The sequence below is a fragment of the Microcaecilia unicolor genome, chromosome 10 (genome assembly GCF_901765095.1).
Source record: "Microcaecilia unicolor chromosome 10, aMicUni1.1, whole genome shotgun sequence".
NCBI classification, from domain to species: domain Eukaryota; kingdom Metazoa; phylum Chordata; class Amphibia; order Gymnophiona; family Siphonopidae; genus Microcaecilia; species Microcaecilia unicolor.
Window position 1 is genome coordinate 174,695,587 of NC_044040.1, and position 14,429 is coordinate 174,710,015.

At 44.6% G+C, this 14,429-nt stretch overlaps 1 protein-coding gene across 1 annotated transcript in view; it reads right to left on the bottom strand.

Annotated features, from left to right (window-relative positions):
* Positions 1-314: 314 nt before the first annotated feature.
* PCOLCE2 (procollagen C-endopeptidase enhancer 2) overlaps positions 315-14,429 on the bottom strand; it is a 68,934-nt gene continuing 54,819 nt past the window's right edge. Inside the window, 2 exon segments of the mRNA XM_030216180.1 lie at positions 315-1,468; positions 4,832-4,999. Coding sequence (XP_030072040.1) covers positions 1,338-1,468; positions 4,832-4,999 — 299 coding nt within the window. The 3' untranslated portion in view covers positions 315-1,337.

Below are 14,429 nucleotides of genomic sequence, written 5' to 3' on the forward strand. Positions count from 1 at the left end.
TAATATGGCCCAATGTGCGTAAATCTAAGCACCAGGATTTATGCCACATTTTCGTGGGTGTAAATGGATGTGCATAGTTTTAGGCACTGAGATATCAACTAAGCATATTCTATAATCGGCACCTACATCTAGGCGCCGGTTATAAAATGAGTGGCCTAGTGGTTAGGGTGGTGGACTCTGGTCCTGGGGAACTGAGTTCGATTCCCACTTCAGGCACAGGCAGCTCCTTGTGACTCTGGGCAAGTCACTTAACCCTCCATTGCCCCAGGTACAAATAAGTACCTGTATATGTAAGCCACATTGAGCCTGCCATGAGTGGGAAAGCACGGGGTACAAATGTAACAAAAAAAAAATGCTTAGTCAGCACTAATTTCAGCGCTAATTTTTTTTAGGCACCATATATAGAATCTCCTCCTATATGCATACTTTTCACTAGGAAATTGGTGTAGCTTATTTGCATACCTACCATACAAGTTAGGTGGCCTGTTCTAAAATAACCCTCCGCCGACTTGGGTTGGGTATCATGCAAAACACAGTATAGCAGGATAGGATGTTACCATTTTCCTTTGTGTCTCTTCCAGACTTTTCTTTTGAATCCCTCATTGCCTAGTCGTGAGATGATTGTTCTAAAATTTAGATTTAAAAATATTATTTTTGAATTGATCCTATGCATGCTCTGTTACTGTATCAACATTTCATAAGATTTTTTTGTTGGAATATCTGAATTTTTAAAAATTAAAAATAAAATTAACCTCCCTGTGACCAAAAGTGAGGGGTATTTTCAAAGTTGCTAAAAATCCACCTGCCAGGATATAGTTGACGTAGGGGTATGATTACTAAGGTGCGTTAGCATTTTTAACGTGCCTTTAAAGTTAAGGCGCATTAAATGCTAACGCGCCTATACATTTCTATGAGCACATTAGCGTTTAATGCGCGTCCAACATTTACGTGCGTTCAAAACTCTAATGTGCCTATAGCGTACCTTAGTAAACATAGGCCTTAGGCAGATTAATGCTCTTGTTACCTATATAAGACATCTCAGCCTATGAAAATTTACTCTTATAAAGATTGCACTTTAAATTCTGTATATTTTATATCACAGTATATCTTTGTTTTTGTTTTTTGACACATAAATTAATCGCTCTGAAGTAGTCAGATGATCAAACAATCCTGCTGTGCATTTAAGGCAAGTGATCTTTTGGGTTTACGAATAAGCCTATAACCAGAGCAACTGAAACCATAGCAGAAACAAAGGTCCTCAAGAGTGTGTGCGTGACCATGTCGGTATCTTCTAGAAGCAATGTCAAAGGTCAGTCACATCTGTTAGAGTTCATGTTTCAGCACCGCTTGTTTTTCAAGGCATTCAGTATTTTTTGGTTCTTAGTCTTGAAACTCATGACAAAGTTGTTGGGTAGAACTTTAGCTCGGCCATCATCATCAACCTGGCCCATAATGATATAATTCAAACCTGCAGCAAGGAACATAAGAGAGGGAAGTCTTTAGAAAGATCTGTCGGCACAGTGAGTTAACATGTTCATCCTATTTGTAAGAATATAAAAATATTTTGAATGAATTAACTCAGTTTGGCATTACAAATTGGTTTAACATAAAAACCCTGGTTTGGTGGGTTGAAAGTATTGTGTTTAATATAGCAGGTTTCTCAAAATGTTGTTTTGCTGCTGCATTTGAATTTATTCTTCAACCTTTCTTCTGTGGTTTCTGAGCATTCCCACTTTATCTAACACTTCACCCCCACCTGCTGTTTAGCCCTACCATCTCAGGAACAGTCAGACAGCAACCCCTTTTGGACTCAAGTACTGATGCACCCCAACTCTTAACCTTAGACCTTCCCTACCCATGCTTGGAATAAATAGTGTGCAACTTATATTTAGAGGCATGTTCCTGTTAAGAACATAAGTATTGCCATAGTGGTACAGACTGAAGGTCCATCAAGTCCAGTATCATGGTTCCAAAAGCTGCCAATCCAGGTCACAAGAACCTGGCAAGATCTCAGAACAGTAAAAAAAAAAAACAGATTTTATGCTGCTTATCCTAGAATATGCACTGGATTTTCCCAAGTCCATCTTAGTAATAGCTTATGGACTTTTTTTTAGGAAATTAGCCAACCCTTTTCAAACCCTGCTAACTGCTTTTACCTCATTCTCTGACAACAAATTCCAGAGTTTAATTACTAGTTGAATGAAGAAATACGCTCTCTGATTTGTTTTAAATTTACTACTTAGTAGCTTCTTTGCGTGCCCTCTAGTCCTAGTATTTTTGGAAAGAGTAAACAAGCGATTCACATATATCTGTTCCACTCCACTCAGTATATATCTCTATCATATCTCCCCTCAGCTGTCTCTTCTCCAAGCTGAAGAGCCCTAGCTGCTTTAGCCTTTCCTCATAGGGAAGTTGTTTCATCCCCTTTATCATTTTTGTTACCCTTCTCTGTACCAATTCCACTATATCTTTTTTGAGATGCGGTGACCAGAACTGCACACAGTATTCAAGGTGCAGTCACACCATGGTGTGATACAAAGACATAACATTCTCAGTTTTATTTTCCATTCAGTTAGATGTCTGCATGGTGTTATGATAATGATGAGCATGATATGACTTCCATTTACTTCATATTCAGAATCATAAGAGTAGCTAACTATAAGAAATTTTCCAAGGTTTTTTTTGTCTGAAGTAAAAATTAAGAATGGAAAAGAAGGAATTTTTCAACCTGCTATCTGAATTGTCAACACCATTGTACCCCACATTTTCCCAAAGTTGGGTGTGGGAATTGGCACCCAGCGCTATTCTATAAAGAGCACACATCCCAGAGCATCCTCTATAGAACAGTGAATCTGGCACTAATCATGAATTAATGCTTAACACAGTTTAGTAAAAGGGCCCCTTAATGTGCATTATTGCACTTTAATTCAAATTACTTAATTCAGTGAGGCCTATTTACTAGGTGGGAAATTCTATATATAGCACCTTATAACCACGTGGTTAGTGTGATTCTATAAACTACGCCTAAAGTAACATATAGTTTATAGAATATGCTCACATGCCATTCTGATGACTAAAATTTAGGCACACCCATTTAGGCATCACCTCTTCGAGCAAAGCTTCACTGGCTCCCCATCAAAGAAAGAATAAATTTTAAGATCAACACAATGACCCACAAGATCATCCACGGCGAATCCTCTGGCTACATGAATGACTTGATTGACCTCCCTGCTAGAAACAGATCTATTTCTTCATGAACTTATCTTAACCTACACCTTCCCAATTGTAGAGGAATTAAATACAAGACCTACTATGCATCCAGTTTCTTTCTCCTTTTTGGGCAGCCAGCTTTGGAACGCTATACCCAGACCAATCTGATTAATAAATGACTTCTTGCCCTTTAGAAAAATGCTGAAAGCTCATCTCTTTAAGCAAGCCTACCCAAATGCCCCAACCTAATCTCGCCAACTTCCACCCCCAATTCTGTTCTGACTTAAATACCAACCTCCCATCCTTCTCTTTCCATCTCTCCTTAATCTTATCCCTCCTTACCCCAAATTACACTATCCTATCCTGTCTACCCTCTTTTATCCTAGTCATATACAGTATTATCAAGCTCAACTTATCATACACTACTAAGCCCAACTTTACATTGTTTTACTACTGTTTTATTAAAATTCTATTAACTTTGTATTTCAAATTACTATGTAAGCCGCATTGAGCCTGCATTGTGTGGGAAAGCGCGGGGTACAAATGTAATAATAATAATAATAAAACCAAGCCTAAATACCTGCACCTAAGTTAGGCACAGATCAGGTGTATTTCATAATAGTGCATATAGTTTTCTGAAATGCCCACAACCCACCCATTCCATGCCCGTGGACATGCACCCTTTTCGACTGTGCCCATTAGAATTTACATGCACCACATTATAGAATACGTTAGGAAGTTGTGCGTGTTAATTCTAATTAAAACCAATTAGTGCCTCTAATTGGTTAAGTACCAATTGTCAGCAATGATTGGCTTGTTAATCAATTAAGTTGTGCACATAATTTGGCCATGTGGCCAAATTAGCGCGCACAGCTTAAGGCGCCATGTATACAATTTGGGGGGTAAGAGTGTGTATTACACAGCAACAAAACAAGCTGGTGCATTAACTTTAATAAACCTTGCTCATAATCAGATATGGAATCAATAATGATGTTTATTTTAACAAATGACTAAAACAAATATTTTTATTTTTACAAGAACATTATTGTAAATGTCTATACGGCATATTTTTCTGCAAATGAGTGAACATTCTTTATGAAACTGCCAGCTTCAGTTCCTCACTGCCTATTGTTTTTTAGCACTATTAATTTTCATTTTGCATACAGATAATAGTTTCTTACAGCAGCAAATCTTATTTCACTATTGAGTGCAAATATTCTTTCAGTATTTGAACTGAAAATATTGCATAGTCTTTTGGCTGGGCTTGTGTTAACTACAATTTAGGATATCAAAGATGGGTCAAAAAGCAACAAATTGCCTGTACTAATGTCTCTACAGTATCATAATGTATTTAAATTTCAGGCTGACTGGTAATATTAAAGTGAAACAATGACAAATTATAATGGAAAGTATTCTTCTATATATCTGTCTTATGTGAAGAATAAAGAAAGAAAACCCATTGGTCTTTATTTACTGGTGTTAATCAGAGCTGCCTAAGGCCCCCTTTTACAGAGCTGCGCTAGTGGCTGCCGTGCGGCAATGCCGACAGCCGCTAGCGTGGCTTTGTAAAAGGAGGCTTACTTTTCGGCAGACGTTCTGGGTACTGTACCTCTTTACTCACCTCGTCTGATGACAGGACACTTCTTACAAACAACAGTAATCTTAGCACTCATGTTCTTGCCCGCTTGCTGGACTGCCAGGTTTCCTTCCTTATAAATATTAATAATAGAAATTGTTGCATACAGGCTTCCTCCTCTGCTCAGCGTCGTGATAATAGTACCAGTTATCACTAGAAAACACATTTATTTTGATTAGGATAAAGAAAATGACAAGTGGTAGTGTATTTTTAGTAATGTACTTTTTTTCAGCAGTATTGCAGTTCTAGCAATTAAATAAATAAACACTTTCATTCAAGCCAATGCTCTGTGCCGCTTCCATTCGTTGCTGCCTCTATCAGATTTGGGAAGACAAATGTGGTTGTTTTGTTTTTGGCCTAGTGATTCCGCTTTCCAGGCCTGTCGGAATCAGTGTAGCAACAGTCCTGAGGCCTGGACCTATGCACCAGAGCTGCTTCATGGATATTAAATCTGGCTACTAGGTATCACACTCGGGAACATCGCAAGCCGCAAAAGCGCCCTGTGTACAGGCCTCCAAGCACTCTCATTGTGCTCTTGCCCCACCCACTTGTGTGACATCAGCAAAGGAAGCCAATGGCTTTCCTTCTGCCCTATGTGACTGTACTTGCCACATATAGCCAACTAAAACACTGATCATGCTTAACATGAACATAGCTCTTTCCTATCCACTAGTGACTGAACACTACCTTCACAGTATCCTGAGCCCAAATTGACTTGGAATGTGAAAGATCCAACTCAGATACTGCACTGGGGCCCTTCTGTAAGTTAATACATAGCCCTACCACAGACCTGACAGCCCTAAAAAATCAATTTTGATGATTTTTAAAAAGATCACTGTCTACTCAATGTTGCTAATATGGAGCTGCTTGGGCTGAAGCCAACCCCCCCCCCCCCCCCCCCCCCGCAATCATTCTCTGTACCCCTGCCTGCCTCCCTTCCTCCACTCCATCTGCCCCCCTCGTGATCACTCTTGGCACCCGCCCTCTACGCATGACCTGAAGGTTGTCCCTGGGCCTACCTTTGAATCTCCTGGGGGGGTTATTGTAATTTGTTAGATTTGAGCACATTAATATGCATTACAGATGTATTTGTTTCCATGAACTACAACCACTGAACATTGAAGGAACCTTTTCATTGATTTTGATATGGATGAATCACTACCCAGTGAAGAAGACCAAAATTACTATCAATGAGTGAATTCCTTCAAAAAGGCAGTAAATAAATCCTAACAAACAAACAAACACAATATGGCACATAAGTATAAGTGAGAGTGGGATGTTTGACCACGGAAATACAAATCCTGGAGACAAGAATCTTAAAAAGCTTGTTTATTGATGAAAAGACTCGATTTTACTGTACAGATGTTTCATGCAACATTAGCATTCTATGGGAATATTGTACATGCGAATATGTAATTATGTAAAAATCTTTTCAGTTTTCATGATAAGCTTACTGCTCGTAACTATACACATTATAGCATATCCTTCCAATATACTATTTCAATCATATGCTCTGTATGTTTAGTCCCTATTCTATTCATTATTTATATGTATTCTAGTGTACGCATTGTTCTTGCAATATTAGCACTTTATGAGAACATTGTATATGTGAACACATTTTTTGACGTTTAGCAAATGATGTTATTCCAACATTTTATCTTTTCATTTTATTTGTTTTTGTACCATATGTTATTGCTTACTGTGGTTTTTTATCATATATGTTTTATATTTTTTTTTACTTAATTTTTGTTTATTTGCATATGTATATTTTATAGACTCCTGATGCAGGCCTGACGGCCGAAACATAACAGTTGTGTTGAGTCTTTTCATCAATAAACAAGCTTTTTAAGATTCTTGTCTCCAGGATTTGTATTTCCGTGGTCAAACATCCCACTCTCACTTATACTTGTGTTTTCCTGTGGGGCGTTCGAGTTCTCTGAACATACAGGCTGACTAATCTTCATTTCAGCTTGCTGGGACTCATAACAGTGCTTGAATAGAGAGCAGATTAATTACAGTCCCTGTCCTTGTGCTGATATGGTTAAACCAAATATGTACTGAAATCTGATCAGAAAATGTGTGTTAAAAAAAATGTGGTCTATTTAAGAAAAAAATATATATATTATGCTAATATGATCTTTCTTCCAACTGTCATATCAGTTTTGTGTCAGGTAATTTGTGTCTCTAGGTAACAAGATTGACCAATTCTACTGTACAGCAAGGCTCAATGCTGTAGCAAATTGTATATTGATTTCAACTTCTTTTGCAGAGAAGCTGGTGGCATCCAGAACTAGCAGCTACAGTTTCTTCAAGCCACTCCAGTAATTATCTGGGGGAAGGGCAGCCTGTAGAGGGAGAGGGGAAAGGAAAATGGGACTTGATATACCACCTTTCTGAGGTTTTTGCAACTACATTCAAAGCGATTTACATATATTCAGGTACTTATTTTGTACCAGGGGCAATGGAGGGTTAAGTGACTTGCCCAGAGTCACAAGGAGCTGCAGTGGGAACTCAGTTCCCCAGGATCAAAGTCCACTTCATTAACCACTAGGCTACTCCTCCACTCCAAGGCTCTTTGTATGCCCAATGGGAGGGGGCATATAAAGTGAATTAGGGTCCACAAATGTATGCTTGCATACAGCCCAGTCTAATGTTATTCTGGCCCTATGTACTACCTAGATGTGTATTGTGAGAAGCTATTTTATATTTACAATGCCAAAACTATAAGTATCTGATACTTTCATGTAGGTTAGACAAGAAAGTCACTCTACCTAAGCTACATGCAAATAAAACATGTTGAATGGGAGTCTAGATACTATGGAGTCCTTTCACTAAGCTGTGTTAAAACACTAATGTGCAGTTAATGCAACAAAGATAGCCTAATGCACGACACGCTAAAGCATTGTAAATTAATTATGTGCTAATTTTTCCTAATTTTTTTTTTGGGGGGGGGTCAGGGGCAGAGAGTTGGTGTACCTGTGCTAACCAGTTAGCACATCCACATCAGTGCATGCTAACAGGTTAGTGTACAATTAATGTGGGAGTCCTTACCACCTCCTAAATAGGTGGTGGTAAGTGCTTACATGGGAACTTTTTAAAATGGCTGTATGCTAATGGTAGCATTAGGCACGGCCATTAATGAAAATAATTGGAAAAAGGGAAAATTAGGTTCTTACCGTGATAATTTTCTTTCCTTTAGTCATAGCAGATGCAGCCATTACAGATGGGTTGTGTCCATCAACCAGCAGAGGGAGATAGAGCGCACACTTTTTTCAGTGCCTCATACCAGCTTGCTCCACTGCCTCTCTTTCAGTAATTGAAACTTCCAAAGCAGCATGGCAAACCGCAATAGGAATAACATGAGCTTTCCTCACAGCGAACGATGGCCCTACAACAAAGGGCATTAACTCAGAATGGAGGGAATGAAACATCCTCCCGGAGGGCATAAACTCATCCTCCACTGAGACATAACTGGAGGGAATAAACTCATCCTTCCGGAGGGAATAAACTCATCCTCCAAAACATGAAACTGGAGGGAATTAAGTCATCCTCCTTTAATTGAACAAGAATCCTGAAGACTGTTTTCCGACTTTCTCCCAAGGATGGAATCTCCAGGAAACATAGAACCTGAAATAGATTTACAGCAGATAGCAATCAGACAGGGTGGAATCATGGCTGCATCTGCTATGACTAAAGGAAAGAAAATTATCACGGTAAGAACCTAATTTTCCCTTCCTTGTCATCAAGCAGATGCAGCCAATACAGATGGGATGTATCAAAGCAATCCCTAGATAGGGCGGGAACAAGCCACACCACGTGCCAGCACTTGCGCTCCAAAATGTGCGTCCCTCCTGGCAGCCACATCCAGCCAGTAATGTCGGGCAAAAGAGAGCTTAGAAGCCCATGTTGCTGCACTACAAATCTCTTGAAGAGAGAGTGCTCCAGTTTCAGCCCAAGAAGAGGAAATTCTTCTAGTGGAATGCGCCTTAAAGGCATCAGGCGGAGGCCGGCCGGCAAGCAAATAAGCTGAAAAGATAGATTCTTTAAGCCAGCGGGCAATAGTGGCTTTAGACGCTGGAGACCCTCTGCGAGGCCCTGATGATGATCAGAGGTCCTGAAAGAGTTAGTAACTTGCAGATACTGCAGCAGAGTCCTGCGCACATCCAACAGGTGCAATTGCCCAAAAAAGAGTCTGGAAACTCCTCCTCTACAAAGGAGGGCAAGAAAATAGGTTGGTTTAGGTGAAACGCTGAAACCACCTTAGGCAAGAAGGAAGGCACGGTCCGAACTGTGACCCCGGACTCTGAAAACTGCAGAAAAGGGTCTCTACAGGACAGCGCCTGGAGCTCTGACACCCGTCTCGCCGAAGTAATGGCCACTAAAAAGACGACCTTCAATGTCAAATCTTTCTCTGAAGCACGCCGAAGCGGTTCAAAGGGAGCACCCTGAAGTGCTTTCAGCACCCCAGGTTCCACGCTGGACAAGGTGCACGCACGGGAGGATGGAGCCGAAGTACCCCTCTAAGAAACCGTGCCACATCCGGATGAGCAGCTAAAGACACGCCTTCAACCTTGCCACGCAGGGAGGCCAACGCTGCCACTTGCACCCGCAGGGAATTATAGGCCAAGCCTTTTTGTACACCATCCTGCAAAAAGTCCAGAATCGGCGAGACAGGAGCCCGCAGGGGTGTGACCTCTTTGGAAGCACACCAGACTTCAAACTGGCGCCAAATCATGGCATAAGCCACGGAAGTGGAACGCTTGCGGGCTTGCAGGAGAGTGGTAATTACTTTATTGGAATAGCCTTTGTCTCTCAATTGCGCCCTCTCAATCGCCAGGCGATAAGACCAAATCGGCCGGCGTCCTCCATAGTCACCAGACCCTGTGACAACAGGTTGGGAACCAGAGGTAACTTAAAGGGATCCTCTACGAGCATCTGTCAGAGTTCCGCATACCAAGGCCTCCTGGGCCAATCTGGGGCAACGAGAACCACTTCTCCTGGATGCAGCCGAATCCGCAGGAGCACTCGCCCTATCAAGGGCCACGGAGGGAACACATACAGTAGGCCCGGAGGCCAGGGTTGAGCCAAGGCATCCAACCCCACCGAGCGAGGATCTCTCCGTCTGCTGAAGAAGCACGGGACTTTGGCATTGGTGCTTGTCGCCATTAGATCCATCACGGACTTGCCCTACTTGGCACATATCTGCAGGAATACTTTGTCTGCAAGTTCCCACTCCGCTGGATCGATCTGATGCCTGCTTAGATAATCGGCTTGCACTTTGCTCTGACCTGCAATGTGAGCTGCCGACAGAAACTGTAGATGCAGCTCGGCCCAGTGGCAAATTTGTTCGGCCTGCGCGGCTAGAGCTCTGCACTGAGTGCCGCCTTGTCAATTTATGTAGGCCACTGCTGTCGTGTTGTCCGACATCAATCTGACAGCCAATCCTTCCAGGGTCACTTGAAAGGCCAGAAGCGCCTGAAACACCACTTTCAACTCTAGGCGGTTGATGGACCACTACGACTCCTCGGGTGTCCATAGACCCTGGGCAAGCTTCCCCTTGCAATGTGCGCCCCAGCCTTTCAGGCTGGCATCTGTCACCACTAGGCACCAATCGGGGAGCGCCAGCAGCATTCCTCGCCGCAGCATGCTGTCTGAGAGCCACCACTCCATGCTGAGTCGGGCCGCAGGGAGCCAAGAGAGTCTGCATTGATAATCCTGAGATACTGGAGACCATCTTTGGAGTAGAGCATACTGTAGAGGTCTCAGGTGCGCTCTCGCCCAGGGCACCAGTTCCATGGTGGCCGTCATCGATCCAAGCAGCTGGACAATGTCCCAAGCTTGCGGGAGGGGCATCCTCAGGAGCAGACGGACCTGATTCTGAAGCTTGCACCGCCTTTGCTCGGGTAGGTACACATACCCCGAGGCTGTGTCGAACCTGGCCCCCAAATATTCTAGAGACTGCGAGGGGGTCAGGTGACTTTTGGCCAAATTGACGACCCAGCCCAGAGATTGAAGTACTGAGACCACTCTGGCTGTGACATGCTGACTCTCTGCAGCAGAGTTTGCTCGAATGAGCCAGTCGTCCAGGTACGGGTGAACCCGAATACCCTCTCGCCTTAGAAAGGCAGCTACTACCACCATAACCTTCGAAAAGGTGCGGGGAGCTGTGGCGAGGCCAAAAGGCAAGCCCCGGTACTGGAAATGCTTTTCCCATCACCGCAAACCTCAGAAATGTCTGGTGCAGGGGCCAAATTGGAATGTGCAAGTAAGCTTCTTTCAGGTCCAGAGACGTGAGAAACTCTCCTGGCTGTATCACCGCAATGACGGAGCGCAGGGTTTCCATGTGAAAATGCCGCACTCTCAGGAACTTGTTTAATTCTTTTAAGTCCAGAATAGGGCGAAAAGACCCTCCTTTTCGCGGCACCACAAAGTAGATGGAGTAGCGGCCGCAGCCGTGTTCGGCGGGAGGTACCGGGGACACGGCCCCTATCTGAATCAGACCTTGCAAAGTCTCCTCTACCGCCGCCCGTTAGCGGCAGAACCGCATCGGGACTCCACAAACACGTCTCTTACAGGGGCGTGGAATTCTATTCTGTAACTGTCTCTGATCAGGTCCAAGACCCACTGATCTGAGGAAATGTTGGCCCACTCCTCGGCAAAGAAGGAAAGACGTCCTCCGATGACAGGACTCGAGGAGAGGGCCGGTGCACCATCATTGAGAGGGTCGCCCCTGAACTCCAGGCCTTGAGCCAGCAGCTGCGGAACGTTTGTCCGAGCGAAAGGAGTTCCTCTGCTGAAAACGGGCACGAGAAGTGAACCCAGCAGAACGCCCCGGGTGGTACCTTCAAGCTTCACGGAAGCGAGGTCTGTAAGAGGAGTGGACCGCCGCATCCTTAGAGGAAGGCCGAGGCCTATCTTCGGGCAAGCGCTGGGGTTTAGCCTCACCCAGGCCCTTCACAATTTTCTCCAACTCCTCACCAAACAGGAGAAGGCCTTGAAAGGGCAACTTCACCAACCTTTGCTTAGAGGCCATGTCCGCCGCCCAATGCCGTAGCCAAAGAAGACGGCGAGCCGCCACTGCTACTGCCATGTGTTTAGCTGAAGCTCTGACAATATCATAAAGGGCGTCAGCAAGAAAGGACAAGGCCGACTCCATCCGCGGAGCCACATCTGAAAAGGGCTCCGCTCCATCACCGGCTGTTCCACTGCCTGTTGCAACCAAGCCAGGCAGGCTCTAGCAGCATAACACCTGCATGCAGACGCCCGAATAGTGAGACCTGCAAGTTCAAATGACCGTTTAAGTGCTGATTCCAGTCTACGGTCTTGAATATCCTTCAGGGCAACACCTCCTTCAACAGGGAGGGTAGTTCTCTTTGTCACAGCTGTGACTAGGGCATCCACTTTAGGCATAGCAAAGCGAGCCATATGCTCCTCACTCAGAGGGAATAATTGCCCCATAGCCCTGGAAACTTTCAACGGTCCCTCGGGGTCAGCCCATTGAGCCGAAATAAGCTCTTGGATGGAGTCATGCAAAGGAAAGGCTCGAGCAGACTTTTTGGTACTAGCCATCCTAGGATTCACAGAGGAGGCTGAGCCACTGTCAGGGTCCTCAACAGAGAGAGCCTGCAGGGTATCGGATATAAGCGCTGGCAGCTCATCACGGTGGAAAATCCTCACCGCGGAGGGATCGTCTAGATCCTGAGTCACTTCTGCACCAGACTCTGGCTCCTCAGACCATGAAGGCCTGCCAGAGTCCTCCGAATCCTCACAGCCCGACCATGGAGGGGAAAATGGAGGTGCAGCACTCTCTGAAGGGGAATGAGCCCATCTGCGTTTCATAATCTGCCAATTATCAGGGAATAACGCCTCAGAGGGCATACCCAGGCTAGAATCCACGGGGGGGGGGGGGGGGCATTAGAAGAGGCCCCTGCAGGGCTTTGTGGGAGAGCTCTTTTAAGCATGTATGCTTTATGCATTAATAAGACAAAATCAGGGGAGAAAAACTCACCCTGGGCACCCGGATCTCTGCCGAGGCTAGTAGCTCTCATATCAGCCTCACTCCGAGGCCTCCCCCCCGGGCTCAGGACTCTCCGTCTCAGCGGAGGTCGCGCCATGTGGTAAATTCAAAATGGCGTCCGCTGCCAGCTAAGAGCTTGAAGAATCGTCACTCGCCATGCTCGGGCCGGCTCTAACGTCTGTACAGCACGATTTACAGAGCCCTGCTGCTGATCTGCGCTTGCCACACTTGGAACAGCGCTTTACATTCTCTGCAGCCATCGCCAAAAACGGCGGTAAAATTCAAAATGGCGGTTCGCGCCAAAATCGCCCCGATCGCGGGCCCACCCCGGAGGAGTCAGAAAACACTCTTACCTCACTGGACCGAGTATCACAGCTCCGGTCCCACAGAAAAAGGCAAGGAAAAACCTCTGTTCCTTTTTTTTTTTTTAACGCTGTGAGGAAAGCAGAGGTAAATAGAACTCCGGAGGCTCAGGTGAGTGGGAAAGGCAGGGAAAGGGCGAACCTATGTGCCTTTAAAGTGAAGTTGCTATAGCCTCCAACACCCCGGCTAACAACTGGCAAGCCAGGAGCCACCTCCAGGCAGATTTTTGATGGAGCTCGAAGATGCTACAACCACTCTGCTAGGGGAGATAGAGATTACTGAAGGAGAGGCAGTGGAGCAAGCTGGTATGAGGCACTGAAAAAAGTGTGCTCTCTATCTCCCTCTGCTGGTTGATGGACACAACCCATCTGTAATGGCTGCATCTGCTTGATGACAAGGAAATGGGCATTTTTAAGGCTGTGGTAAAAATGGCCTTAGCGAGTGAGAAAGACCTGCGTAAAGACGCATTAAGCCATTTACCATAGCTTAGTAAAAGTACCCCTATGTTAATAAAGACTGACACCTTAGTATTCTGAAAAATATTAGAGCATGATTGTGATTAACAGTGGCCTTGATTGAAGGAAGATCACATTGGCATAAAATTATTTTTCGGAATGACTTAAGTACACAGAACTAGGGGTGGGCAATGATTAAACATTCTTCTGCAATTAAAAATTTTAATCATGGTATGCATCCATGCCCACCTACCCAGTCTCTCCCCCAGTTTCTCTCATGCCCCCCTTCCCAGCTTTCACCCAGATTCTCTCATGCCCCCCTCCCCAGTCTCATGCCCCCTCCCCATCCTCTCCCCTCATATTCTCTCATGCCTCTCCCCCAGATTCTTTCCCCACTCCCCACTTTTACCTCTACAACAGTGTTCCTTTTCTTCTTCCTCGATGCTCTTTGTCTTCCCCCCGCACGTCGGGCACTGCAGATACTTGAGCCATGTGGTGCAGGAAGTTGGGGAAGCCTTGCAGTTTCAAGTCCCACAAGACTTCCTCAACTTCTTGTACTGCGGCGGCTCTATCAGCAGGAGTACCATGGAAGGAGAAAAGGAGCCCTGCTGTAGGGGTGAGAGCGAGGAGTGCTTCAGGTTGGGTCGGCTCAGCTTTAAAAAAAATCTGGCCGCATTAAAATGCTCGACCTATGTTAAAATTCCAGTTTACTAAGGTGCGGTAGTGTTTTTAGGGAGCCTACACTTAG